Source organism: Spermophilus citellus (genome assembly GCF_964194105.1).
Source record: "Spermophilus citellus genome assembly, chromosome: 10".
Classification (NCBI taxonomy): domain Eukaryota; kingdom Metazoa; phylum Chordata; class Mammalia; order Rodentia; family Sciuridae; genus Spermophilus; species Spermophilus citellus.
In genome coordinates, this window is record NC_138197.1 from 83047913 (window position 1) to 83074275 (window position 26363).

Genomic DNA, 26363 nt, shown 5'->3' on the forward strand with positions numbered 1-26363 from the left:
ACAGGAATTGCTCCTCTGCTGCTCATCTCTCTCCCAATGATGTCATGATCCAGAACTGAGCAAGAGGCTGGAGTCAGGCCCTGCAGTGTGTTTGACAAGGTCCTGATTCCTGTCCAGAAGCTGCTAAACCCTGAGGCAGGCAGGGAAGGAAAGGAGGAGAGGCAGATATGCTATGATTTTCCTTTGTCCCCATCTTGAAGATGTAGCCTTGGTCTGTGTCTGTACCCAGGCAGGCCAACCTTGATGAATGGCACTCCTAGGACTACCTGTCAGCTGGCTTCCAGGCTGGGCTCAACAAATACGAAGCCCAGGCAAGAGACGAGAGGGTGGGAAGAAAGAATTTCTTTAATTTCTCCTGTAGCTCTTGCCCTGTGGCTCCTCATTAATGGCACCTACTCTTTTGGGGCTCTGGAATAGCATTTTTTTGGTATGTGTGTGGTCTCTGTAGGCCTAGGGGGACCAACTTCTTCCTGGGGGCCTCCATACTCCTGGCCAGTTCCCTTTTACTTCTTCATTGATGCAATGAATTGGAGTCTGTCTCCTGTCAGAACCATACCTGGGCACTGGGAACAGAAGCTATGAGAAAAAAGCATCTATATTCTATCATTCACTGGGCAAATGTTTACACTGAAACCGGAGCTATCTTACACAGTAAAATAGAAGATGTACTTATACTTTTAAAATAAATGTTCCTTCACAAAAAATCCATCCTTGTGGGGGAAAAGGTACATTCATACACTGCTACTAGGACTACAAACTGGTGTAACCACTCTAAAAAGAAGTAGGGAGATTCCTCAGAAAACTTGAAATGGAACCACCATTTGACCCAGTTATCCCACTCCTCAGCATATACCCCAAAGATTTAAAATCAGCACACTACAGTTATGCAGCCACATCAATGTTTACAGCAGCTCCATTCACAATAGCTAAGCTATGGAACTAACCTAGGTGTCCTTCAACAGATGAGTGGATAAAGAAAAGGTGGAATATATATATACAGTGGAATATTACCCATAAAAATGAGTAAAATTATGACATTTGCCAGTAAATGGATGGAACTGGAGACTATAATGCTAAGTGAAATAAGCCAATTCCAAAAAACCAAAGGTCAGATGTTCTCTGATATGCGGATGCTAACACACAATAAGGGGGGTGGGGAAAACAGATGTACTTTGGATTAGACAAAGGGGAATGAAGGGAAGAGAAGGTGGACGAGAATAGGAAAGACAGTAGAATGAATCAGATATTAACTTTCCTGTGTTCATATATGAATACACGACCTGTGTAACTCCATATCATGTACAACCACGAGAATGGGAAGTTATATTCCACGTATGTATAATATGTCAAAATACATTCTATTGCCAGGGCAGTGGTGCCCACCTGTAATCTCAGTGGCTCCAGAGGCTAAGGCAGGAGGATTGTGAGTTCAAAGCTAGCCTCAGCAATGGCAGCTCAGTGAGACCCTGTCTCTATATAAAATACAAAATTAGGGCTAAGGATGTGGCTCAGTGGTTGAATGCCCTTAAGTTCAATCCCTGGTACCCTCCTACCCAATTATATTCTATTGTCATGCATAACTAAAAAGAACAAATAAAAAGATTTTTAAAAAATCCATCTTCAAACTCCAATCACTGTTGCCTTGGCAGTTCTGTGTCCTCTGTTCTCTGGGATCTTCAGGGAAATGGATGGTATACTACAAGGAAGAGATACACCTCAGGCCTCAGTCTCCTGTTTTGCCCATGGAAATAAAACTGGGCTGCTTTTCCTGATATCCTCCAGGGGGCTGGTTTTGCAGGCTACAGAGGTAGTAGCAATGAAAGGAGATGGTGACAGGGAAAGGGGTGGGGGTCAGCCCTCCAGAAGGGCCAGAGTGAACAGGGGTGCTGACCAGAGGCATGGGACCTAGAGGAACGAGAGAATCCACTGCAGCCTTCACCAGTGAACTGCTCCTCTTCTGAAGACACTGTGTTTCGATTTTTGGTTATTTTCAGAATAAAGAGTGTTTAGGAAAAGGTCCTGTTATATAGCCATCTATTTTGTTATGAAAGCGAAGAAGTGTATAACACATAGTAGAACATTTTTCACCAAGTCTGTAATTTTAAAATTCCTTGCACTAAACGGTAAATAAAGAAACATCTCATTATTTAAAATAAAATTATGACACTCATTTATCATTTTCCCTGGCCGTGCTGGATAAAAGTAGGGTTAAACATGATCTCTTGGCCAAAGTTCCCTTTAACTGAACCTGGAAGAGAGGAGACTGCAGCCTCTAAGAATATGTGCATAAAGGGAGCAACTTCAGGGAGGGGACAGTGTGAAGTCATATGGGGAAGTGTAGGCAGCTGGGAGCCCCGTCTGGTCCTCCTCCAAGTACCCACTCCATTCAAATCCCCTCTCTGCTTTAAATATTCTGCCTCTGCTAACCTTTCATTGAAAATAAGTTTCTGAATTCAAAATAACATTTTAATACTACTGGTGTAAAGTAATTGCAGGTCTATATACGAACTGCTACTATGAACAATCGAAAGACTACCTTTAATTCCAATCTGATGGTTCTTAAATGAATCTTTATTAGGACATAGGTTTATGTTTCTTAATCCCGAATCCAAACAGGATTATTTTTATCTCTAATTCTTTAATTTTTAAAGAAAAGATAAAAGTGATCAGAAGGTATTCTAGGAATCAGACGGTGAATGCACTTACCTGCTGTCCCCAGCGTTTGCCACATACAGCTTCCCCAGAAGGCAGACCACAATAAGGGCCGTGCAGCCACCAGATATATTATATGAACTTCTCTCTCGTTCTATCTGTAGGTCCTGGAGAAGAAAAGAATGTTAGTGCTGGGTTGTGAGGAAGTTGTATCCAAGGCTTTCTTACCTCTCATTCCCTGGACACAGTCCTATGTGTCTGGATATGCTTCAAGAAGGGACAAGGACATCCTCTTTCCTACCACCTATTGAGCACTTCTGGGAGGGCATCTGTACCAGACCATCTGCACACCAGAGACAGGAAACAAAGGATGGCAAACAGATACAAAATTCTTCAGAAATGAGAAGAATAAAATGCCACTCATTATACATCACAGCTTCTGAAAGCTTGTGTCTTTGTATGGACTGCCTGAGCTGCTCGGCAGTATATGGATTAGAGAGGCTGGAGTGCTAAGAACTTGGACCTGATTAGTGTTTTTAACTCCAAAGTCTCAAAAAAAAAAATACTAGTTTCCTGTGCAGCTGTATAGGCAGCTTCAGCATCAGCAGGAGTCAACCCATGACTTATAGATAAAACAGAGAGGCTTCTGAACTTTGATCTGACTTTCCCTCTTCCCACAGCTACTAATTCAGAATGGTGACACACTCATAATAGTAACATCCAACATTCACCCAGAACTTTCTCTACATTGGGCAGCACGCCGAGCATTCTACCTGCACCACCTCATTTTAACCTCAGGATCGTTATTACCAATCTTGTTGTTCTGATGCAGGGAAGAGGGGTAGACTGCTCATATTTACCTGGTTATAAACCTGATTTCAACCTGGTTCTCCTCCAAAACCTTATTATCTGCCACTTAATGAGGCATCCCCAAGAAACTTAACAATTTTTTTTTCTTTAAAGTACTGGGGATTGAACTCAGGGGCATTCGGCCACTGAGTCACATCCCCAGCCCAATTTTATATTTTATTTAGAGACAGGGTCTCACTGAGTTGCTGAGTGCCTCACCATTGCTGAGGCTGGCTTTGAACTCGTGATCTTCCTGGCTTAGCCTCCCAAGCCACTGGGATAACAGGCATGCACCATTGCACTCAGCGAGACCCAAATTTTTATTGACTTAATGTGCATCATCAAGACAGATGCCTTTGTCATAAGACCCAGCTATACTATGCCTTGGTATTTACCCTGAAGAATAAAAGTCATCATACCACAGTGATATCATACAGCAGGCATATCCATGTTTATAGCACCACAATTCACAATAGCCAAATTATGGAACCAGCCAGGTGTCCATCAACAGATGAATGGACAAAGAAAATATGGTATACATACCAAATGGAATATTATGTAGCCATAAAGAAAAATGAAACTATGTCATTTGCAGGAAAATGGGTGGAACTAGAGACCATTATGTTAAGTGAAATAAGCCAAACCAGAAGGTCAAGGGTCCTATGTTTTCTCTCATATGCGGAAACCAGAGGAAAAAAGGAAAAGAAAAGTGGCAGTGGGGAGAATCTCAGGAAAATCAAAGAGAATCAGTAGAGGAATGAGACTAGGGGAGGGAGGGAGAGGTGGTGGGAAGTGATATTGGCCAAATTATACTGTTATATCATGTGCACGCATGGATTTGTAACAACAAATACCATCATTATGTACAACTATAAAACACCAATAAATGTTAAAAAAAAGATGTCTTTGTGAAATTCTATGTTAGTGGCCAGAGTTAAGTGCTCTGTGTTCTCAGAAAATTCAAATTGAGTGGAGAAGATACACTGAACACCAAGCTTGAAGCTATCTACCACTGTTGGGGCAGAGGGAGCGGAATTGAGGGTTGGGTAAAAATTACAAGAAGAACCGGAGCCCAGCCCGATTTTTGATGGTGCTGTTGGCAGATTTAGGACCAGGGCACTTTTGTGATTCTTAGAAACCCAAGGAGTGAGAGCTCAGCTGCTTCAGCCAGCCTCCTCATGGAACAGGAGAGAAAACTCTGTAATCCAATGTTTTACTAGCAACTGCTATGCTCCGGGGGCCAGAGATGGTGGTATAAAGAGATAAATCGCCAGTGGGAAACTGCAAGCAGAAGAGGCTCAGCTGAGGAAATAAGATTAGGAGCAGCATGGTTAAAGAGTAAATACAGAGAGACTCAAAGACAGGATGGAGGAGGAACTGACATACTGAGAGTGAAGTGGGCAAGAAGAGGGAGGGCTGAGGGCCATGGGGTTTGGGGGGCATACAAGGAAAGATTCTGATGAAGATTTTGGAGGGGGCAGCAGCACCAAGTCACAGAAGGGTCCAGCAGAGGACCACAAAGCCAGGACTACACTAGATATATATTTTTTCACATTGAACCTCCATATAAATAGACTTTCTTAAAGGATTGTCATAAGGATTAAATTAGAGGGCATATGCAGGGCTGGGGGAGCTTAGCAGTCCATATGGATCCTTCCTACAGCCTAGAAGCTTCATGATGGAAAAAAGTGATTTTTTTTTTTTTTTTTTGCTTACTTTAGACTCTTAATACCTACACAGGATCAGCTAAATAGTACTTTAATAAATGTTCAAAGGACAAATGAATATACTTTAAAATGCTTGGGTTTCCAGATTATCTCCCTACCACCTTATCTCTGAATTATCACGAGAAATGGATTCTGCATTTCACATATGAAAAGCTTACCACACGAATGCTCATGGAGATAACAATTAAGCAGGAACCTTTGCTTCAGTGAAATGCCCTCAGCGGATAAGAAGGAATGAATGATTATCAGCTCTTACAGAAAGAGGGTAGGAGGCTGGAGGGTAAAAGGAAGACGTAAAAAATGTCAGAGAGGACGGATTATCTCAAGGAATTAAAAAAGAGGAGAAAAAAAATCCACATATCAGACTTTTTGTGTTTAACCTCCAAAATACAAAGCCAGAACCAACAAACCCATCCACAAAAAAATTTTTTTTGCACTTAAATAACCATATAAAGTTGATATCAGGGTACATCCATATTCCATATATAATCAATTCCAAGTCTACAATCCAAAATTACTGGTTTTAATACATTGGAAGAAATTGCTCTAGAGCTACAGAAACTATCCCTTCTCAACCAGAATCAATATTTGTTTGAATACCTAAAGTCCGATTCAAAGATGATTTTTATTAAAAACCCAGAGCACCCAGCTGCTTGCAAGCTTGTGTATGGTGCCTGACCTGCATCTAGCGAATTATCAGTGCAATCCAAAAGGGAGGGAAGCCCTTAGGGTACACAAAGTCCATGTAAAAGAGCTGTTCTGAGGTGAAGGATTCCCTCAGGACTCAGATAAACAAGTTTATTTTGCATTTTAGGTAGGGGTATTATTTATCATGGTTTGTAACAGAAGAAAATCTAATTTTAAAATTACTGAATCCTTAGGGGGAGGAAAAAAAAAAAAAAAGACCGAGTGTTCAACACCAAGATATTGTGCTATGGTGTTCGTAGTCACAATTCTTCTTGAGTGAAAACATCCCAGTTCCTAAGCTGAGTTAATTCCTTAGTATTATATTAATGGTGTGGCTCAAGATTCTTTTCTAATTAATTATATTGTTTCTTTCATCTTTTCCTATGTTTCAACTACATTCCCTCCAGTAGCTGCCTCCCAATAAGGAATGCTAAATCTGGTAGTGCTTTCTCACCAAGTGTGGACTCCAGTGTAACTATTTTTTATCCAAGAAACTTTCTAACTCAAGCTTGTTTTTTTTTGGTCCCCTCCTCCACACCCATGTGGGACTATGCATACAGGCACAGAACACACACAGGCACACATTAATTACAAGTGTGCTCTCTGCAGTCGCGGTGGCAAGCATTTGAAAGAAGTGTTTCTTGCAGCCTTCATCCCCCTGAAGGATTCACTGACATTAAAACACACTCTTCTACTTCTTCTAAAACCCAGCACAACTAGAACAGATTTCTAAAAATAATTGCTTCTTTCCCCTCCTCCCTAGAAGCCAAAATAGCACATTTATTTTTTCCTACTTACACCACCTACTCCTCTTTAAAAGATGTTTCACCAAATCTTAGCACTGAAAGGAACATTAAAGCACCATCTGGGTGGTTCTTTTACTATCAGATTAAACATGATAAATGAAGTCAATAAAGATATATTTACCATCGAATTAACTGCCTTTTCCCTCGAACCCTTCATCTTTCAAATTAGCTTAAGCTTTTTACACTCTAGGTAAAAAATAAAAATGTAGGACTGTTTTTTAAAAAACCTTCAAGTTCTGGGAATTTTTTTTCACAAATCAATGAAATTGTGAGAAAAGCTGCCTACTGCTTTGTGCAAAGCAATAACTTATTTGCAATGTTTCCCCATTTTAGCCTTCAATGAACTCCGAGACATCCAAGACATAAGTCTAGAATAATTCACTAGCAAAACACATACTATCATTCCTTTCAAGTGCCTCTAAAGGATCATGTAAATGACTCAGAAGATTCAATTAACAAGATAATTGGTTTATCTGCTCAATCAAGGGTCCTGAAGCCCTCTCAAAGCAATTTTCTGCTTAGCAGGACTGAGTTATTCTGGGCTGTGTCTGCTTAAATATTACATTTAAGCCAGACTTATCTCTAAATCAAAGAATAGATCCGATTTTTAAGACTGGGATTTAATTTTACTTCTTTTTGTTGCAAGGAGTGGGAGCAGAGAAGGAATGGAGACATGTGTGTGAAATGAGGCTGATTCAACAGGAAAGAATTGCAAGGAAAAAAATCATATTGCCCAGAATGGTTGTAATTTGGTTTGGAAGTCTCACAGATGATGCAACTCCAGGGTCAGTCTTTGTTTCCTGCTAATTTCAGGTTGCAAAAGGAAAGCAAGAGCAATCTGCACAAGAGAGCGCGGGTGTTGGGTAGTTTCAACAGGACGTGTCAGCTCCCACTAGCTGGGTTAAAATATGGTTCTGAGCACACTGCTAATAGTGTCAGTCACAAATAATAAGATTCTGCATGGTTTTAGTATCCGGGTCTCATCCTGGTTTATTCTGAGAACAAGGCCATCTGCCAGCCAGGCAATGAGGGAAAAAGGGAAAGAAAAAAAAAAAAAAAAATCCAGTCCTGCTTACTATTGCCACCTGCTGGCTGCCATGAAATCACATGCTTATTCCTTCCTGAAGGAACTTCCCATTCTAACAAAAATGAAGACAAAACAAAACTGAAGCTTAAATAAAGGCAGACATCCAAGTTCCCAGCTTACCATTAATATGTTAATTTTTAAAGTGCTAGGATTTATAAACTATGAATTAGCTTTGTATTCATTCTCTCCCTTTTTTGTCCCAATGTCACTATTTATATAGTTTTTGACAAAACCAAGCTGGTATTTCCAAACACCCTATAATAGAAAGATGTATGGTGATTTTACAAGTTAAAATATTTGCATTTTCCCCTTTTCATAATAATCAAGTTCCTAGAATATTCCTCACAGTGGCAGGAAATCGATACCCATAATGAAAAGGAAACAGAATTTCAAATCCTCCTGGCTATGTCCAGAACTCCAGTCCAGAACTCCAATCCCAGAGTGATAGGCTAAAAGGCTAACCATGCTGGCTCGGTTCTGATTCCTGCCACAAGCCTCCTATAACTACCCTAGCACTGGAACTGGCTTCCTCAGAGAGTCTGAAATATTGAGTATTCAAACATTTTTTTTTTTTTCCTGGAGGGTGAGGAAGTAGGGAGTTTTGAAATAAGGACTTAGAAGACATATTTTATGCATCTGGATTGTTTGTCCTGGACCAAGGAACAACTTAACCAAGTGATAAAACTTGGCTGCTGACCCAAGTTGCTGCCAAGTATTGTTGGGAAGAGAAGTCAGTTGAAAGGTTTCTGTGGTTCTGGTCCTTTAGGAAGGCACAATCTGTTTTTCATGGTGGACACAAAGGGGACTAGGCACACAGCCTTCTTACTAGGAATGAAGACCCAGGATGAGACACAAGGGAGTCAGGGGTAAACCTGCCTCTGACAGCTGCACAGTAAGTCTTAAAGACCAGAGGTCAGAAGCCACCTTCCCCACAAGCCCCACGCAGTGCCAGGCAACCCAAGGATCAAAGATGAAAAGCCATGACCTCAAAGAAGCATAGTGTTTGATGAAACCACCAACTTTCTGTATTCAAAGCACAGCTTCCTCTCTTCTGTTAGACTATATTTTGCAAATTGTCCCTTCTGTTTCCTAGAAATAGGTACTACTCGTTCTGGAGAGTGTTTCTGAGTATCTTTACAGATAGTCCATTACTAGTGATATGAACTCACTACCTCCTTTAATGTCATTTAGAACATTAAAATAAATGAGATGTGGTGCCTCTCTATATTCATATAATGTATAAGTACAAATGCCCCCAAATAAAAGATCTTACCTTTTATTTCTGACTTCCGTGGTGCTTGGAAGAATGTTGATTGTAAAAGGTAAGCTTAATAAAAACCAGTGATTGAGAAAAGAATTGTTGAGAGAGAGAGAGAGTGTGTATGTGTGTGTGTGTGTGTGTGTGTGTGTGTGTGTGTGTGTTAGAGTTCCAGGGATTCTCACTGCACATTACTGGACTACTATAAGTAAGGCAAAACCCTTGGAAAGGAAACACTCCACCTCTGAGGGTACTGCACCTGACATGCTGCTCCTCAGGAGTAGATGTTGCAGAGATGGATGTCAGTGAGGCAAAGTAGAGGCTCAGGTGCAGGGGTTCGGGGACTGCACTTTTAGGGACTAAAAGTGGAAGACAAAGCAAGAGAAATGTTGATATGGAAATCTTAGTGGAAAATGAATTTTCCTATTATGGATCAGAATGGCAGAAACCTGCAATATCCAAAGAACATCTGGAAACAGAAAGTGGTTGGCTTTGTGGGGAAAAGTGTTCAGGAATGGCTTGGAAATTCTAAAGCTAATTCTCCCTATAAGGGCTGGAGAGGAACCACCTGATCAGGTCAACAAGTAAGGAAACTGGCTGTAGCTTGGGCATTTCAAAAAACCCCAAAGCTTTGCCTTGAGACAATGACTGTCAAAAACCTAATACTTAGAGGAGGAGGAGGGAAAAAAAAAAAAACTTGTTTTAATATGAGTTGGCAGTGGCCTTCCAGGCTGTTATTTTGAGAGGATGTGATGTAATTTCTGTGTTGCTCGTTCTGAAGCACACCTAGAACAACTAAACGATTAAGCTGGCAGGCTTTCTGACACTGGAGTAGATGTTTCTGAAGTCCCTGACAAAGTAAAGAAAAACAAAAGTACCTCTTTAGGATGAAGGTAGATATAAGCTTATCATTAAACATGGACACTTCTGAGAATGAAAGAGGACAATATTAATAATTACCCTGGGACTACAGGCATCAAGTAGCTCAGTCCCTGTCAAACAGAGCATGAAGTATGGCAAATTTATCAAGCACCATGAGAACCAAAGAACAGATGGCAGTTCTCACTTAATAAGGCCAACCATGTGGTGCAAAGTCCAGGTAGACAGTAGGCATGTTGAGGCTGAGAAACAACCTGGGGGAAAATGTGTGAAGAGGAAGCTGGGGTGGGATAGATTCAGTAGGAACAAATATGGAAAGGAGGTGAGGATTAGAGCTGGAAGTACATCCAGGTTGAGCATCTCTAACCCCAAAAGCCAAAATCTGAAATGCTCCAAGATCTGAAACTTTTTGAGCACTGACCTGACACCATAGGTGGTAAATTCTACAAATAGAACTTTGTTTTGTGTACAGTTATAATTATACACAATTATCTTCAGGCTAGGCTTATAAGGTACACATGAAATTTAAGTGAATTTCAGGTTTAGACTTGGGTCCACTTCCTAAGAGCAAATATAACAAAAGCTGAAAAAAAAAAATCCCAAATCTGAAACACTTCTGGTCCCCAGCAATTCAGATAAGGGATACTCAACCTATAATATGCCATACTGAGTCCCACACAAGATGGGTTCCAGACCGTCTCTCCAACTCACCTTGCATCATTTCTATGCTCAAAATCTACCTCCTCACCACAGCAGATATCAGTTTGCTGCTTCACCTCATCTGGGTTCTCTCTCTCTTTTGTGATGCTGGTGCTTGGTCTCAGGACATGCTAGGCTAGTGCCCTACCACTGAGCCACATCCGCAGCCCTAGGCTCTTTCTTTGATGTGGTTCTTTGCAGTTTCCTCAGCTCAGAGCACTCTACTAGCCACCCCCACCCCACGGGGTTTTGTGTCCTTACCTTCCACAACTCCATCACCTCCCCTTTGTCTCTTCACCAGACCCCCCACTTTGCCTTGGATCTTCCCTCCTCAGGTTCTTCCTATTTATATTTTATTTGTTGGATACCTATCTTTTCCTAATTTGTTCAATGCTCTATTTCCATTCAGGCCAGGCTTATAATTCATTCTCAAAAATATTTATTGACTGAATAGATTACGTAAAAGTAAAGCAAGATTCCTGCTCACCCCACTCCCCCCCGCCCCCCCAAAAAAACAGTTTAAGAAAAATTCCAGGTAATAAACTGCCTAAGCCTGAAAAAAATTAAAAGACAAACATGAAGCTCATTATTAGGTTTTTTTTTCTTTTTCTTTTCTTTTCTTTTTTTTTTTTTTTCTGAATGAACATCTTAAGTACAATTGCTGGCAGCAACCCTGAGCCATTCATGTTTAGAAGCAGCCCAAGACCCTTGTGGAAGCCTGAGTCAATGTGACATTGGCCTCTAGTGGATGAAATTGAGAATACAGCCGTTCCTAGTCAAAGGTCCTTGTAGCCCTAGCAATGACGGAAGGAAATGAAAAATCCCATAGTTTCCTTTATTTTTCTCTTCTACAGTGTAAACTGAGATTTTTAAAAGTTCTTTTCTTCCTTTCTCCATTTCAGGGAAAACACAGCATCAAATTCCTGCCTCAGTTAAATACTTAGCATTGGGAACATTAGTGTCTAGAAGCACTTATTCACATCACAGCTTCTCTGAGAGAAGCTAAGTGTTTAGAGTGTAAGGTTTTATAGCAAGTGTAAAGTTAAAACCATATATATATATAATACTTTTTCTTCCTTGATCCCTTTGTTCCTAAGTGATATCTCACCCAATATCTATTGGGATTGTAGGGTTGGAAGCTACCAGACATTCCCGAAACAGAGAGAATTTTAAACCATCTGCTAATCAAAGGGTAAATATAATATGTATGACAGGAGTGAAAAGCTGAGACCAAAGAAGGGATGAATTTAAATTAGAAGCAGATGGCAAGGGTGTGGGGGGAAAAGGTACACTGATTCACTGCTGGTGGGATTGCAAAATGATAGAACCACTTTGGAAAGCCGTATGGAGATACCTAGAAAATTTGGAATGGAACCACTATTTGACTCAGCTATTCCACTCCTAGGTCTATACCTAAAGGACTTAAAAGCAGCATGCTACAGCGATGCAGTCACCTCAATGCTTATAGCAGCTCAATTCATAATAGCTAAACTTGAAAACAGCCCAGAAGCCCTTCAATAGATAAATGGATAAAGAAACTGTGGTATATATACACAATGGAATATTACTCAGCTTTAAAGAAGAATGAAATTATGACATTTATGGGTAAATGGACAGAATTGGAGAATATCATGCTAAGCAATATAAGCCAATCCCCCAAACCAAAGGCCAAATGTTTTCTCTGATAAGTGGTTGTGGATCCATAATGGGCCAGGGGGGTCAGCAGAGGAAGAATGGAGGAACTTTGGAATGAGCAGAGGGGAGGGAGGAATGGGGAGAGGGAGTGTGTGTGTGGGAAGATGGTGGAATGAGATGGACATTATTACCCCTAGGTATGGGCATAACTGCACAAATAGTGTGACTCTGCATTGTGTACAACCAGAGAAATGAAAAGTTGTGCTCCATTGTGTAAAAATAATACAATAAAAATAAAAAATAGTAAAAAATAAATAAATTACAAGCATGTGCAAATTTGAGGTGCATATACATGAACTGTTTTTTTTCTAAACAAATTGAATGATAATGCTCATTATTATTTACTTTTCCCCTCTTATTAGGTAGATGACCTGCCATGGTAAAATCCGGGAATGGGCACAGTGTACATTCAGTCCTGGTGAGAAGCTTCTCTTGCTCATGGAATAGCCTGTCATCACTTTTCAATCTCTAGGTTTTTAAGGACACTACCGCCCACTTGCCATACTCAAATACTTAATAAACATCCTTAAATTTTTCTTTACTGGTATGCAGGCAGCTGCTGCTCAGGAAAGAAAATCTTTGCAATCAAAATAATTGCCTCAATAAAAAGGTGGCTCAAAGAGGAGAGGAGTTGACACAGAACAGAACAGAGGGGGCCTTCTTGGTGCATTCCTGACAGGCAGCAGGACAGCAAGGGTCACCCTTGAGAGCTGCTATTCAGTCTGCCTCAGTACATTCTCCAGAGCAAGGCTGGGAAGGATGCTGAATTCTCTGATTAGAACTGTTCAAATTCAAATGTACAAACAAATCATGCGCCAGGTAAACAAAAGATGCTTGGATACCGGCCCCCGTGGTCTCTGTTTTCCAGCCAAGGCTCCCTTTTCACTAGTGTGAATCACATGATCAACCATGGTCAAATAGCTGTTCTCAGATCAGAGTCGACTAGGAAGCGTACTTTTGAGCACTTTACTGAACACTGTTTCCCCAAACACCTGGACTTCGTACACATGTGTAAGACAGACGGCAACCCGCTCACATTTCAATCAAGTAGAACTGTGCCAGCCGGCATCAGTATGAGTCTGATGAAATGGAAGTGATAAGGCAGAAGACATCTAATAAGCCGAGGACCTCGTGTGCTGCTAGAGCTCCCTTTCCTCTTCTTTTTAATTTTTGCAAGCACTTGGGCCAGGAACTCTATCTGGCTACCAACTTTTGCTGAGAATGGACGCCCAGTTATAAAAGGGACACGTCCGCGTGCAACAGGCGGTGCAACCAGGTCCTTTTGGACCAGCTTCCAAGAAAGAAGGCTTTGAGTCAAGTGACCCCCGGGGGCCCTGGTGCCCTGGACTATCCGCGATACCTACCATCTCCTTGAAGGCGCTTTCCAGAGCCCCGATGACCAGGCACTCGTGTGGGATCTTCTTCTCGGTGAAGAAGCGCGTGGGCGGGGTGCTGGGGGAGCCCGGGGCGCCCACTCCTCCGCGCAGGGAGGCGGCGCGGGTCAGGGTCCGGCTGTTGGCGGGTGTGTTCTCAGGCTCCTCTCCCAGGCAGGTCGGGGGCAGGACAGCAGAGTTCTTCAGGATCTCCACAATGTCCTGCAGCTGCTCTGTGACATGGTGCTGCAGCAGGTGCGATGCCACCACGGCGGCCCCGGATCCTGCATGTCCATCAAACAGCGACCAGTAGTGGCAGGAGACGCCCTCGGATTCCTGGTGGGGTAGGGCGACAGGGAGGAGTGAGAAGGGCAGTATAGCCTTGCACCAGGACCATGTTGACACTGCTAGGACTACGGGACTCTGGGTCCACTTGGTAGTCTCTCGTCTGAAGATGACCGGATTAAAACATGGCTAAAATGCTCAGAGAAGGGTCCCCAGATTAGTCACTGCTGTGACTGCCACCCAAGAGATGAAATGTCCCGCCTAGAGAAGCCCACATTATCACATACGTGGTTACTACTTGGAAGGCAAGATCTGCTTTTCAATTCCACACACATAGGGTTTTCCATACAACTCCATACCAAGAGTGGAGGCCTCCAGGAGTCCTGCTTTAACATCTAACTTCCCATCTCCCTGTGATTTCAACCCCAGATTAGGTTTGGTCTGGAATCTTTGGAGAAAGTTTGACCTTTTTATAGACAAGTAGACTTACCCGCCCCCCCCACCAATCCCCCACACTTTAGGACCCTTATACTCAGATAATTGTCCCATCCTCCTTCGTCTATATCCTGAGTTCTGATGACATGTTCTCTTCCTAGTCAGAGTCTCCTCCAGGTCCCATGAGATGCAGCCAGTTCAAATCTGCTTTCCCTGTCTCCCTTGGTTCTCCAGCAGTTGTCACTGACATCCTTCTTTTCCCTCTTCCTTGAATTTATGCACAGTTTAAATTGCATAAATTTAATCCCTCCCCCGTGATGGACCAAACCATGTTTAGGTTACACACACCTAAGATCTTGGCTCTAAGAGTAAGAGTTGAACTATGATTAAGTGAGACTAGAGAGGCCCAAAATAAACCCATGTGATAGGGTCAACTAAACTTTGCAGGAAAGCCAAGAATACACACTGGGGAGAGCACAGTCTCTTCAATAAATGGTGTTCAGAAAACTGGATATCGACATGCAAAGGAATGAAATTGGGCCTTTACATCATATATAAAATTAACTCAAAATGGCTTTAAAGGCATAAAGGGAAGACCCGAAATCATAAAACTCCTAGAACATAGAACAAAGAAACTCCTCAACAAAGGTCTTGGAATGATTTTTTTGAATGACACCAAAGCAAAGAAAAAGAAAAAAAAAAAAAAAAGAAAGCAAAACAAAAACAAGTAGTACTACAAACCTAAAAGCTTGCAGAGGTGCCAATCACCAAAATGAAAAGGGAGCTGATGGAAGGGGAGAAAACATTTGCAAACCATGTGTCTGATAACGTATGAAGAGCTTGAACAGACATTCCTCCAAAGAAGACATACAAGTGGCCAACGCCTGTATGAAAAAGATGCTCACCACTAACCATGAGGAAACAATGAGGTGAGAATAAAGGAGACCTTCGCCAGGCATGGTGGTGCATGCCTGAAATCCCAGAAACTCAGGAACCTGAAGCAGGAGGATCCCAAGTTCGAGGCCAGCTTCACCAATTTAGAGAATCCCTAAGCAACTTAGGGAGACTGTGTCTCAAAATAAAAAATAAAAAGGGCTGAGGATGTGACTTAGTGGTTAAGTGCTCTTGGGTTCAATCCCTGGTACAGAGAAGGGAGGAAGGCGGGGGGGGGGGGGGTGGACACCCCTTCCATAGTCAGATAAAGAGAGTCTACAAGAAACCTACAGCTAACATCAGACTTTATGGTGAAATACTAAGTACTTTTCCCCTAAAATTGGGCAAAAAAACAAAAAATGTGCTCTCACCACTTCTATTCAACTCTGTACTACATACAGGTCCTATATAAGCTTGAAGACTGTAAAGGAAAGTAAAACTAAATTTAAAATTGAACAATTTGATTATGGTGTGCCTTGGTATCATTTTATTTGTGTTTTGTGTTCTCAGTATTTGTCATTTTTGAATCTGTAAGTTTATAGCTATTTTATCAAATTTAGAAAAATTTCAGATTGCATTTCTTCCTTTCCTCTCTTTTTTTGAGGCTAGGAATTGAACTCAGTACATTGCCCATGTTTCACTAGCACTTGCAAGTGTTCTACCACTGAACCCTGAGCTCTGCCCAAAGCCCCTAAGCCATTATTTCTCTCTTCTTTAAGAAATCTCATTACACACATATTAGTCTACCTAGATGTCATCCCAGGTTTAGGAAGGATGCTTTCATTTTTAAAAGTTTCATTTTGGCCAATTTCTATTACTATGTAAAGTTTACTAATTTTTTCAACTTTTTCTGTTTTAATTTTAAAGTGAGAAAAGGATTGAACAGATTTTTTTTCAAAGGAAGATTTGCAAATGGCCCACAGGAATATAGAAAAGTGCTCAACATCACAAATCAACAGGGAAATACAGATCACAGCTTCATGCCTATCAGAACTGCTACTACAAAAATATTAATAAAAGATAAATGTGAGTAAGGATGCGAAGGAAAGAAAAGCTTTGGTTTTAGGAATGTAAATGGGTATAGCTATTAGGAAAACAGTATGGAGATTCCTCAGAAAATTAAAAAAAAAAACGAAATTACCATATGATCTGGGTTCATATCAAAGAAAATAAAATCAGTACCTCAAAAAGATATCTGCACTTTCAAATTCACTGTGGCATTACTTATACTAGCTAAGATATGGAAACAACCTAAATATCCACCCATGAAGATGTCATAAGGACATGAATGGACAAAGAAAACATGGGATCTTATTCAGCCATAAAAAGAGGGAAATTCTTCCCATTGCAACAACATGGATAACTCTGAGGATGTTATGCTAAGTGAGATATGCCAGGCACAGACAGGCAAACACTGCATGATTTTCCCTCTATGTGGACTGTAACACATCCAATTCATAGGAACAGAGAGAATCATGATTTACAGGAGCTATGGGATGGGAGAGATAATGTGGTCAAAGGTTATAAACTTTCTGTGCTAAGAAGAAAAAGAATGTTATTCTTATAACACAATAATGTACACAATGCGACCACAGTTAACAATACTGGATCACATATTTCAAAATATCTATGAACTGGTAGTTATGTGAGGTGACAGATGTCTTCATTAACTAGTGGAAATCATTACAAATCATCACACTGTACACCTTAAATACATATAATTTCAGTCACATATCTCAATACAGCTGAGGAAAAATTTATATGTGAAAAAAGTATGCTATAAGCCAGAGGGTTAGGATATTAAATTCTAAGATTAAGTAAACATTTGAGATCTTTATTTTCAGAAAACTGATAAAGATATGGGCAAGGTGCATATAACATCGATTTCTAACTAATAGGTCTATCTGACCCACAGTAACAAATAATGAAGTCTTTTCAATTTTATTTTTTTAAGTTGAAGTCATCAAATAAAGTTCTTTTGGTTCATCTTAGAACAATGCTAGAATATGCTGTGTAGGGGCTGGGGTTGTGGCTCAGCGGTAGAGCACTTGCCTAGCACGTACGAGGCACTGGGTTTGATTCTCAGCACCACATTAAAAATAAATAAATAAAATAAAGGTATTGTGTCCAACTACAATTAATTTTTTTAAAAGAAAATTCTGTGTAGTTAGTGCTCTTTCAAACACTGTTTTCATTTAATTCTATGCTAGGTAATGAGATGAACTCATTGTTTATTAGTTAATAAATATTTACTGAGCACTTTTTATATGATAGGCACTATAGCAGACAGTGAGATTAAAAGACTAGTTCAAAAGATATCAGACAGGGGCTGGGGCTGTAGCTCAGCCGTAGCACACTTGCCTGACATGTGTGAGGCACTGGGTTTGATTCTCAGTACCACGTACAAATAAATAAAGGTCTATCAACAACTAAAAAAAGAATTTAAAAAAAGAGATATCAGATATAACCTAGTCTTAACAATCCAGTAGAGAAGATGCTAATCAAATAATAACCAAAATAAATGGGAGATCACAAGGAGAGGTTCTTGGTGCCATGAGACCAGCCTATATTGATGGGTACACTGGAGATGATGTCATAAGGACATGAGGATCAGGCTGAGGGCTGCATGGCAGTTCACAAGATGAGGAGAAGAATGGAGAGACTGCCAGACAGGAGCAATAGCAGGTACAAAGGCTCTGTGGTGGGAAGGTGCATGAAGAGTTAAAAGGTGACTAAACCATGGCTCCTTGGCTCAATGTGGGGAGTAGACAGGAAAAGGGGGAGGAGGAGCAGGAGGAGGAGGCTGGAGAAAGAAGTAGTAGTTAGACTACTCAGTCCTTACAAAATGCATGAGGGATCTTGGCCTTTAGTCCGAGAGTAATAAAAAGCCATGAATTGAGTGAGAATGACAAAATTGATTTGTTTTAAAAAAGACCACTCAATCCATACTGTGAGGATTAAGAGAGAAGAATAAAAGTGAAAGTATCAGGAGATAAATCTTATTCTAAAAGAAAAAAAAATGAACCAAATTCAGGCAGGAAAAAAACACACAAGAATAATAAAATCACCCTAAAGCAGGTGACCAAACTCAGAGGCAAGCGAAGTGGAAAGAACAAGGACTTCACTATTAGGAGGTTTGGATTTGAATCTCATCTTCCACACCAATCAGCTGAGAGGTCGGCAGTGCCAGGCTAGGGCGGCAGCAGGGGCTGGACCCTGGCTGGGTGGGGTACCAGCTGCTGCCCCTGTTGCTTAACAAGTCTCTGCCATGATTTCCGAACATGCAAAATGCAGGTGGTGGTTACCTGATGGGGAGTGTATGGGAGGGCTAAAAGGCAATTTATGTCAAGTGACTGGCTAAGCAGCACGTGGGGAGCAGTGTGCAGGTGTGGCTGCGACCACTGCCATCAGGACAAGGTCTGGGTAAGTCGTTCTCTGGACTTCAGCTTTCCACCGAAAGGCGGGGCCACCCAAAGGACTCCCATGTGTCTGCTGATTCCAAGTTTTCTCCACTGAAGAAGTTGGGGAAGAACTTGGGCCTTGAAGACAAGACAAACACAACTGGGAAGGACTGCAAGGTGACATGGAAGGCAGCACACTGGCAGTCCAGGAGTGCTGAGTCCTAGGTGCTTAGGTGACAGGAAAGAATCTGGTAGTGGCTCACCCAGTATCTATGCCCCCTTCATGTTACTGCTGATTTCTGTTTGGGGCAGCAATGTGCCCATTAAAAATATCTCCCAGACTCCCTTGCAGCTCTGTGTTGTCACATGATACACTGGCTGCAACTGGGAGTTTCCTGGATGAAACTTCCAGGAAAGCTATCATTTTCCCTGATAAAAAGGATCAGCTTGACTGGCCTAGTCCCTTTTATTTTATTTTATTTTTCCTATTTGGTACCAGGGTCTGGAGTGTGCTCGGCAAGTGCTCTACTACTGAAGCCGCACCCCCAGCCCTTTTTGAAATTTTGAGACAGGGTCCTAATAAATCACCCAGTTGTCCTTGAACTTGCTCTCCTTCTGCCTCAACCTCCCAAGTAGCTGTGAATATAGGTGTGCACCACTGTGCCCATATGGCCTCATCTTTGGTCCTTTATTCTTTCCTGTCTGAGTGACAGAAGCAGTACCTGGGGGCAGAGTAACCCCCCTGCAAACAAACAAAGTCTAAAAGTGGAAGGTCGTGTGATGGGCCCTGCTGCCCTGCCTGGGATGCCACACAAGACCTGAGCGGTTTAGCCTCTGGGCTTTTTGTCACGTGGGCTTCATGACGTGGATAAGCCACAGTTGATAGTTTTTGTAACAAGATCCAGGGACATGGGACTCATTGGATGCACAGGAGAGAAAGCAGACTGCTAGATAAGGCAGGTGCAGGCACAAAAAAGAATGAGAAGTAGGTAGAAGTGGGTATCAACCTGGAGCAAAGCTGGTGCCAGAAGCCAGGGTTCTTAATTTAGGGCATCTGTGAATAGGATTCAGGGATCTTTATTTTCACAAACCTCTGAAACTTAGTATTTTGGGCTGGGATGTAGGGATGTAGCTCAGTGGCAGAACTCTTGCCTCGCACATGAGAGGCCCTGGGTTTAATCCTTAGTGCCACACAGCAAACAAACAAACAAACCCCTGAAATTTGGCATTTCCTCCTATTATGAATATAGGGAACAATTATATCAGCAGTACCTGTAACTTGGTTTTCGATAGAACCAGCGTACTGCTATTCCAAATATCATGAGTTACTGTTTGTGCACACTACCACTTTGAAATTGCAGTCATTATTAAACCCTCTACTAGCTCTTTTTGTTATCTTCTGCATTAATAAATGTCATATTACAAATTTGGTTGAATTTTTGATAACCACTTCAATATAATTCATTTCCTTGATACTGTATGCATTTTTATTTATTTATTTTTGCATATAAAAACATAACCAAGATGAGTCAATAGGCTTTGAAGTCTGAGCACCAGTCTTCAACTTCTGTGGAAGATGGGCATATGGGAAACAGGCTGTGCTATACTCCCTACATGACCTCTGTCCAAACAGTGATTTTCCTTCATGCAGAAGGGATATTAACCAGTAAGTCTGACCATCTAGTGGATACATCAACCCTGTCAAAAAGGAAGTGATCCAGTCTGCATGTTGAACATCTGCCAGACTGTTTTAGGGGGGAAGAGTCCTTCTCTCAGGCTGGATCTCCCTCACCAGGGTATAGTGTCTGAAAACATCCTCACAATCAGGAAAAAGTGGTAGAACAAAAGGATTTCTTGGGCTGGGGTTGTGGCTAATTGGTAGAGTGCTTGCCTAGCATGCGTGAGGCACTGGGTTTGATTCTCAGCACCACATATAAATAAATAAAGTCTATAGACAACTGAAAAAAAAATAGGATTTCTTGCTCATTAGACCTAAGACCCCAAAGGACAGAAGGCCACCAGACTAAATCCTGCATGTACAACCACAGCCCTCTTTGACTTAAGACCCAGCAAACCTCTTTTAAGGGCACTACCACAGGAGCAGATGAGAGATGCGGTGATAGGAATATCAGTGTCCAGGCCCGGATTCTGTTATATGGAACGTTATCATGTTTCCAGAGCCATGGTTAATAAATCCCATAAAATGAGCCATAGTACAATTGGGTTCTATCAGCTTTTTTTCTTCTTCCTTTTGCCCAGGGCTTCACACATGCTAGGAAAGCAAGTGCTCTACCACTGAACCACATCATCAGTCCCCAATACAGTTTTTAAAAGGCAACTTTAAAGTTCTCCTGACAAGTAATCCACCCATTTCCTTCAGCGACGGGAAGCAATCCACAGTCACTGCAACAGTACTCAGTTGAGGAAATATTTCAGGACCCTGGGTTTAATCGTCAGTGCCACACAAAAAAATATTTTTAAGTGGTCAAGAGGAAACTTGACTGGCGACTCCAAAGCAGAGAACCCCTTTGCATGATGGTGCCATAACTGGTACAGCCTGTTTTTTAATACAATCAGTAATTCTTGCAGGTAACACCTGGAAGGCTTTCTTTTTCACAAAGAAAGTCTGTTTCTTATTAAACACGGAATAATCCAGCTGTGGCACAGACCAGTTCAGCCAGTAACTTTGAAGGTGGGGCCCTGGCACTGATTCTTTTAAAAACTCCCCAGAGGGTTCTAATGAACAGCCAGAGTTGAGAATCCCTGATCTTAATGGAGGGGGGACTGTTAAGCAGTCGGGAGACCCACACTGTAGCCCCTAAACTGCCATCTGTTCTCTCTGTGCCCTTGGTAAGTCACATCTCCCAGAGCCAACCAGAACAATGAGGTTCACAGTGTGTTCCTTTGGTTCTGAAATGTTACCTCAGGAAAGAGGAAGTGCAGTGGTTGTGTAAGAGGTGAGTCCCCTTGACCTTTGTTTCAATCACAGAAGCATAGCTTTATTAGTTATAAATGTAAGGGCTTTACCAAGGATTTTGGTTGATGAAAATACTTAAATGTTTTTAAAAAAACAAAAACAACAACAAAAAAAAAAAACCCTGAACTAGATAAAATTAAGTTCATCAAGAGTTTTCAAAATTGTCAGTGTACTCCTAGGACATTGAGAGTGATGTAGGATTTGGAGAACTATAAACACAAAATGAGCTCTCCTTACGTGCTTAGGTTCCAGCTTAGCTGTTCAAGAGTGAAAGACCCTAAAGTCAGAGAAACATCCAGCTATGGGTCTAGAATAACCGACCTACCATTTAATTGGGTTGTAGTAGTAGGCAACATTCGAATGCTTTACAAATATGAACTCACGTAATTCTTCCTCTAGTCTTACAAATAACTACCCTGTGAGGTGTGGTTTTCATACCCACTTTACACAGTTGGAAAATGAGGAACTGCTCTAGGTCACCAGCAGTGAGGTGGCAGTACCTTCATCCCTGCCCTCAGCCCTCAACACCACCCCCTACTCTGCCTGCCCAGAGGGAAAGCTCTCCTTAACTTGCACACACTTGGCACAGTAATCCATTTCTCTACACTGGAATTTGAGTTGCAACCATTAGGCTTTTTTTCCCACTAAAACACAAAACTTGATCATAGATATTTCTCTTACTGGCCTAACAGCCTGCTCCTTGGGCTGGCTTCTAACTGTGGGCCCTCAGTTTGAAATCTCTGCTGTAGCCTCTGATGGTCTCTTCATGTTCCAGCTCTTATTCAAAATCTCACTCACACCAATATCCCACCCCCACTCTCTACCTCTTTGCCTAACTTCCTCAGTACTCAGCTCAAATGCCACTCCTCCTGGAAGTTCTTGGTGATACTGACACACTAGGGACAGTGGCCTTGAGGTCTAGGTAAGGCTGGGGTGAGAGGTTGGAGACAGAGGCCTCAATCCACTGGCTGGCCCCTCAAGCATGGCACTGGCTCTACATCAGACAGCACCACAAAAGCTGTGCTGCCAGGAGGTCACTGTTGCAGGGCAAAGAGGGCCCAGGTTAGAGTAGTATCAGTGTAAAGATGGATGAATGGCTTCAGGAGACAGTTTAAAGAACATCAGGACTGCTGGTCGCTGTGACACATGCTTATAATTACGGTGGCTTGGGAGGCAGGAGGATCAAAAGTTCAAAGCCAGCCTCAGCAAAAGCAAGACACTAAGCAACTCAGTGAGACCCTGTCTCTAAATAAAATATAAAATAGGGCTGGGGATGTGGCTCAGTGGTCAAGTGCTTCTGAGTGCAATCCCTGGTATGCCCCCCCCCACCCCCGCCAAACAAACAAACAAACAAACAAAAAACACTAGGAGGCTGGAGAGGGTGATAGGGTCTTTGAAATGTGACCAACACATTATGGAGAATAAAAATGTGACCAAGATATGACAGAGAATAAAAATCTGTCTTCAAAAGTAGCATGATCAGGCTGGGAATATAGCTCAGTTGGTTGAGTGCTTGCCTCACACGCATAAGGCCCTGGCTTCAATCCCCAGCACCACAGGGGGAAAAAAAAAGCAGCATAATCAACAGGATGTGCTGTGCGCTTATATGGAAAAGGCTGTGAGGGCTGCTCCTCTCTCAACCTCTCCTCAAAATGATGCCATCACCTGCTGCAAGGTAAGCAGATGGTTTGCTTCTAGTCAGACCCGAAAACCTTGAGGAACGAGTGTGTCTCCCCAGTGTCACACAGCATTGAGGACTTCATCAACATCAGGGGTTGAAGCCAGGAGTAAGGCAACCAGAGTGACCCAATTGTCACCAGCTGTCACCAGCTATGAGCCTCAAGACAGGCTTGTAGAAACACCAGGTGCAAGAACATGATATTTCTATAGCATCTCAAATCTTATTTCTCTGTAAACACACCTGTATGGCTTTGTTGACTAGAACCCTTACTGATTTTCTCCTGCCCTTAAACAACCATTCAGTGTCCTGGGTGCTGACGTCGCTTACCAGCTTGGAATGATCTGGCAGCTACTCACACTCCAGCGCATCTCTTGCTCCTCATCAGTGATCCTGAGCATCCCTCATTTCCTTTCTTCTAACCCTCAGTTACCTCTAGAACTATGTTTTTCTTCTGTCTGAAACACTCATTCCCAATTCTCTGCTTTGGGAAGTATTTTCCTCTAGTTTTTGGTGGGAACATGATCTCCCCCTGGCCTCTGCATGTCCCCTGCCACAGGGTTTATCCCATGGTTGGTGGCATTGCCTGGGCAGGTCTGTATTAGTCTTAGTCACAGAGACTCCTGTGTCTCTCACTTGCTCTGGAATTCCCAGGGAGTGCCTGCTAGAGAACAGAGGCTCAGCAAAGGACACCGGCAACACAGCATCACGCCATGGCTACTTAAAAGTGGGGTGATTTACTTAGGCAATTGCAAATGAGATAAAATAATTCTCTCTCTCATGGTATGTCTTTTTTTTTAATTTTTTTAAGAGAGAGTGTGAGGAGAGAGAGAGAGAGAGAGAGAGAGAGAGAGAGAGAGAGAGAGAGAATTTTAATATTTATTTTTTGGTTTTCAGCGGACACAACATCCCTGTTGGTATGTGGTGCCGAAGATCGAACCCGGGCCGCACGCATGCCAGGCAAGCGCGCTACCACTTGAGCCACATCTCCAGCCCCTCATGGTATGTCTTAACATAGAAAAACCACAGGCTGCAGGTCAAGACAATCCTGAGTTCTGGAATTTACTATCATGTGATCTTGGGCAAGTTCTTTAACTTCTCTCATCTCCTTATTGAAAGAAGGATAATAGCTGGGGCTGAGTTGGAGCACTTGCCCAGTAGGCATGAGGCCCTGGGTTCAATCTCCAGCCCTGCAAACAGGACAGACAGACAGACAGACAGACAAACAAACAAAAACAAATACTTTGAAGCTCCCCATGCTTCTCTTCTGTGTGTATGCTGGCAATTAAAAAAAATGAACTCCAAAACTGCTTTTTGAATAACTTTTTTTTCCTTCTTGTCTTTAAGGGGAAAAAGGAGGAGGAAGAAAGAAGAAAGAAAAAGGAAGAAGAGGAAGATAAAGAAAGGCTGAAACTGAGGCACAGACAGTAAGGACTGATTCCTGTAAGACCGGTCTTGGAGTCTCCCCTCCTATATGCCAGGCTCCCTGTGGGCACTTAGGGTAAAGTAGGGAATAAGATATAACAGTTCTCAAGCTCTTGACACTAATAATCAAGAATAGGACCATATGAAAAAGAGGACAAGTGTGACGAGAGTTAGGAAAAAAACAAACAAACAATTAAAAAAAAAAACCACACTCAGTGCTACAGGAGGGGACAACATGTATTCAATATGCAGATAACCCTGGGTTAGAGGGAATGGGGGACTAGAAAGGATGGCAGGGGAGAGATGTTGTGATGGAACATTGATGGATCCAGACAGCAGTGGTGATTATTCACATCCATGCACGTGTTAAAATTCACAAAACTGCATTCCCAAAGAAAAAGCTAATTGTACCGTATAATAATAAAAAACAAATAAATGAATGTGAAACACCATGACAAGAGAAGCCAATGCCCTGAAGCAATGGTGACTGCCTTCTCTCACTATCATACAGCCTGGGGGACGCCAGGCAGGAGGGAGGCCAGGCTGCCTCTTGAGCTCTTCACTCTTCACCCTGCAAAATAGGGTGTTCATCTTGCCCCACTGTGGGACTCTTGTTTTCAAATTACTTCCCCTCTACAAAGTCCCAGTTCAGAGGATATCTACTGAGCATCTACTGTATTTAACCTCCCTAACACCCCCATATAACAGTGGCCATTATCCCATTTTTTTACTGATGGTGAAACCAGGGCATGGACAGAGGTAGGACTTGAATCCAGTTTTTCTGACCTCCACATAAGGGACCTTTCCAACTTCCCAATGACACACAACTCTGTGTAACCTCCCTAGTTTCCATTATTCTGAGACCTTTGGCATGTCAATGTTGCCTGCATTATTTCAAGCTGGTTTGCTGCTTGGTAGTAACTGTGTACAGGTCCTGGGTCATCATTTGATGGCTACAACTTTTCAGCACTGACTCTGCATTACTCTCCTGATGGTATCTAAAAACATCTCTGGGCACCAGCTTAGAACCAAGCTCTATGCCTAAAAAACCAGACCCTCCAGATTTACAGCAACATGATCTAGACAAAATGAATTTCAAATTTACCAATATTATATTTAAATAAATGTTTACTTTATTATTGCTTCAGATTAACATGAGTGAAATATGTACTTTACTTTTATAAAAATTTACTGAACAACTTTGGTAGAAATAATTTATGACTCACATCCCACCCCCCCCCTCCCCCAAAAGGTATCAGGGATTAAATCCAGGAACATGCTACCACTGATGCACATCCCCAGCTCTTTTTTTTTTTTTCTCTCATTTTGAGACAGTGTCTCACTAAGTTGACAAGGCTGGGCTCTGACTTGTAATCCTCCTGTGTCAGTCTCCTCAGTAGCTAGGATTACAAGCATGTGCTAAAAATTAAAAAAAGAATATTTAATTCAAATAAACATATAATAAGCAATAAGCAGCTTTTCAGTTATTCTAATTTATTTCATTTACCAACAAAATT

The 26363-nt window shown here is 41.9% G+C and overlaps 1 protein-coding gene across 1 annotated transcript in view; it reads right to left on the reverse strand.

Moving 5' to 3' along the window:
* The window catches only part of PPM1H (protein phosphatase, Mg2+/Mn2+ dependent 1H), a 256215-nt gene that overhangs the window by 126397 nt on the left and 103455 nt on the right, over positions 1 to 26363 (reverse strand). The window contains exons 3-4 of the mRNA XM_081311513.1: positions 13704 to 14048; positions 2707 to 2819 (exon numbers count right to left, since the gene is read on the reverse strand). Of these exons, the coding sequence (XP_081167639.1) occupies positions 2707 to 2819; positions 13704 to 14048 (458 nt within the window). The remainder of the gene's footprint in view (positions 1 to 2706; positions 2820 to 13703; positions 14049 to 26363) is intronic.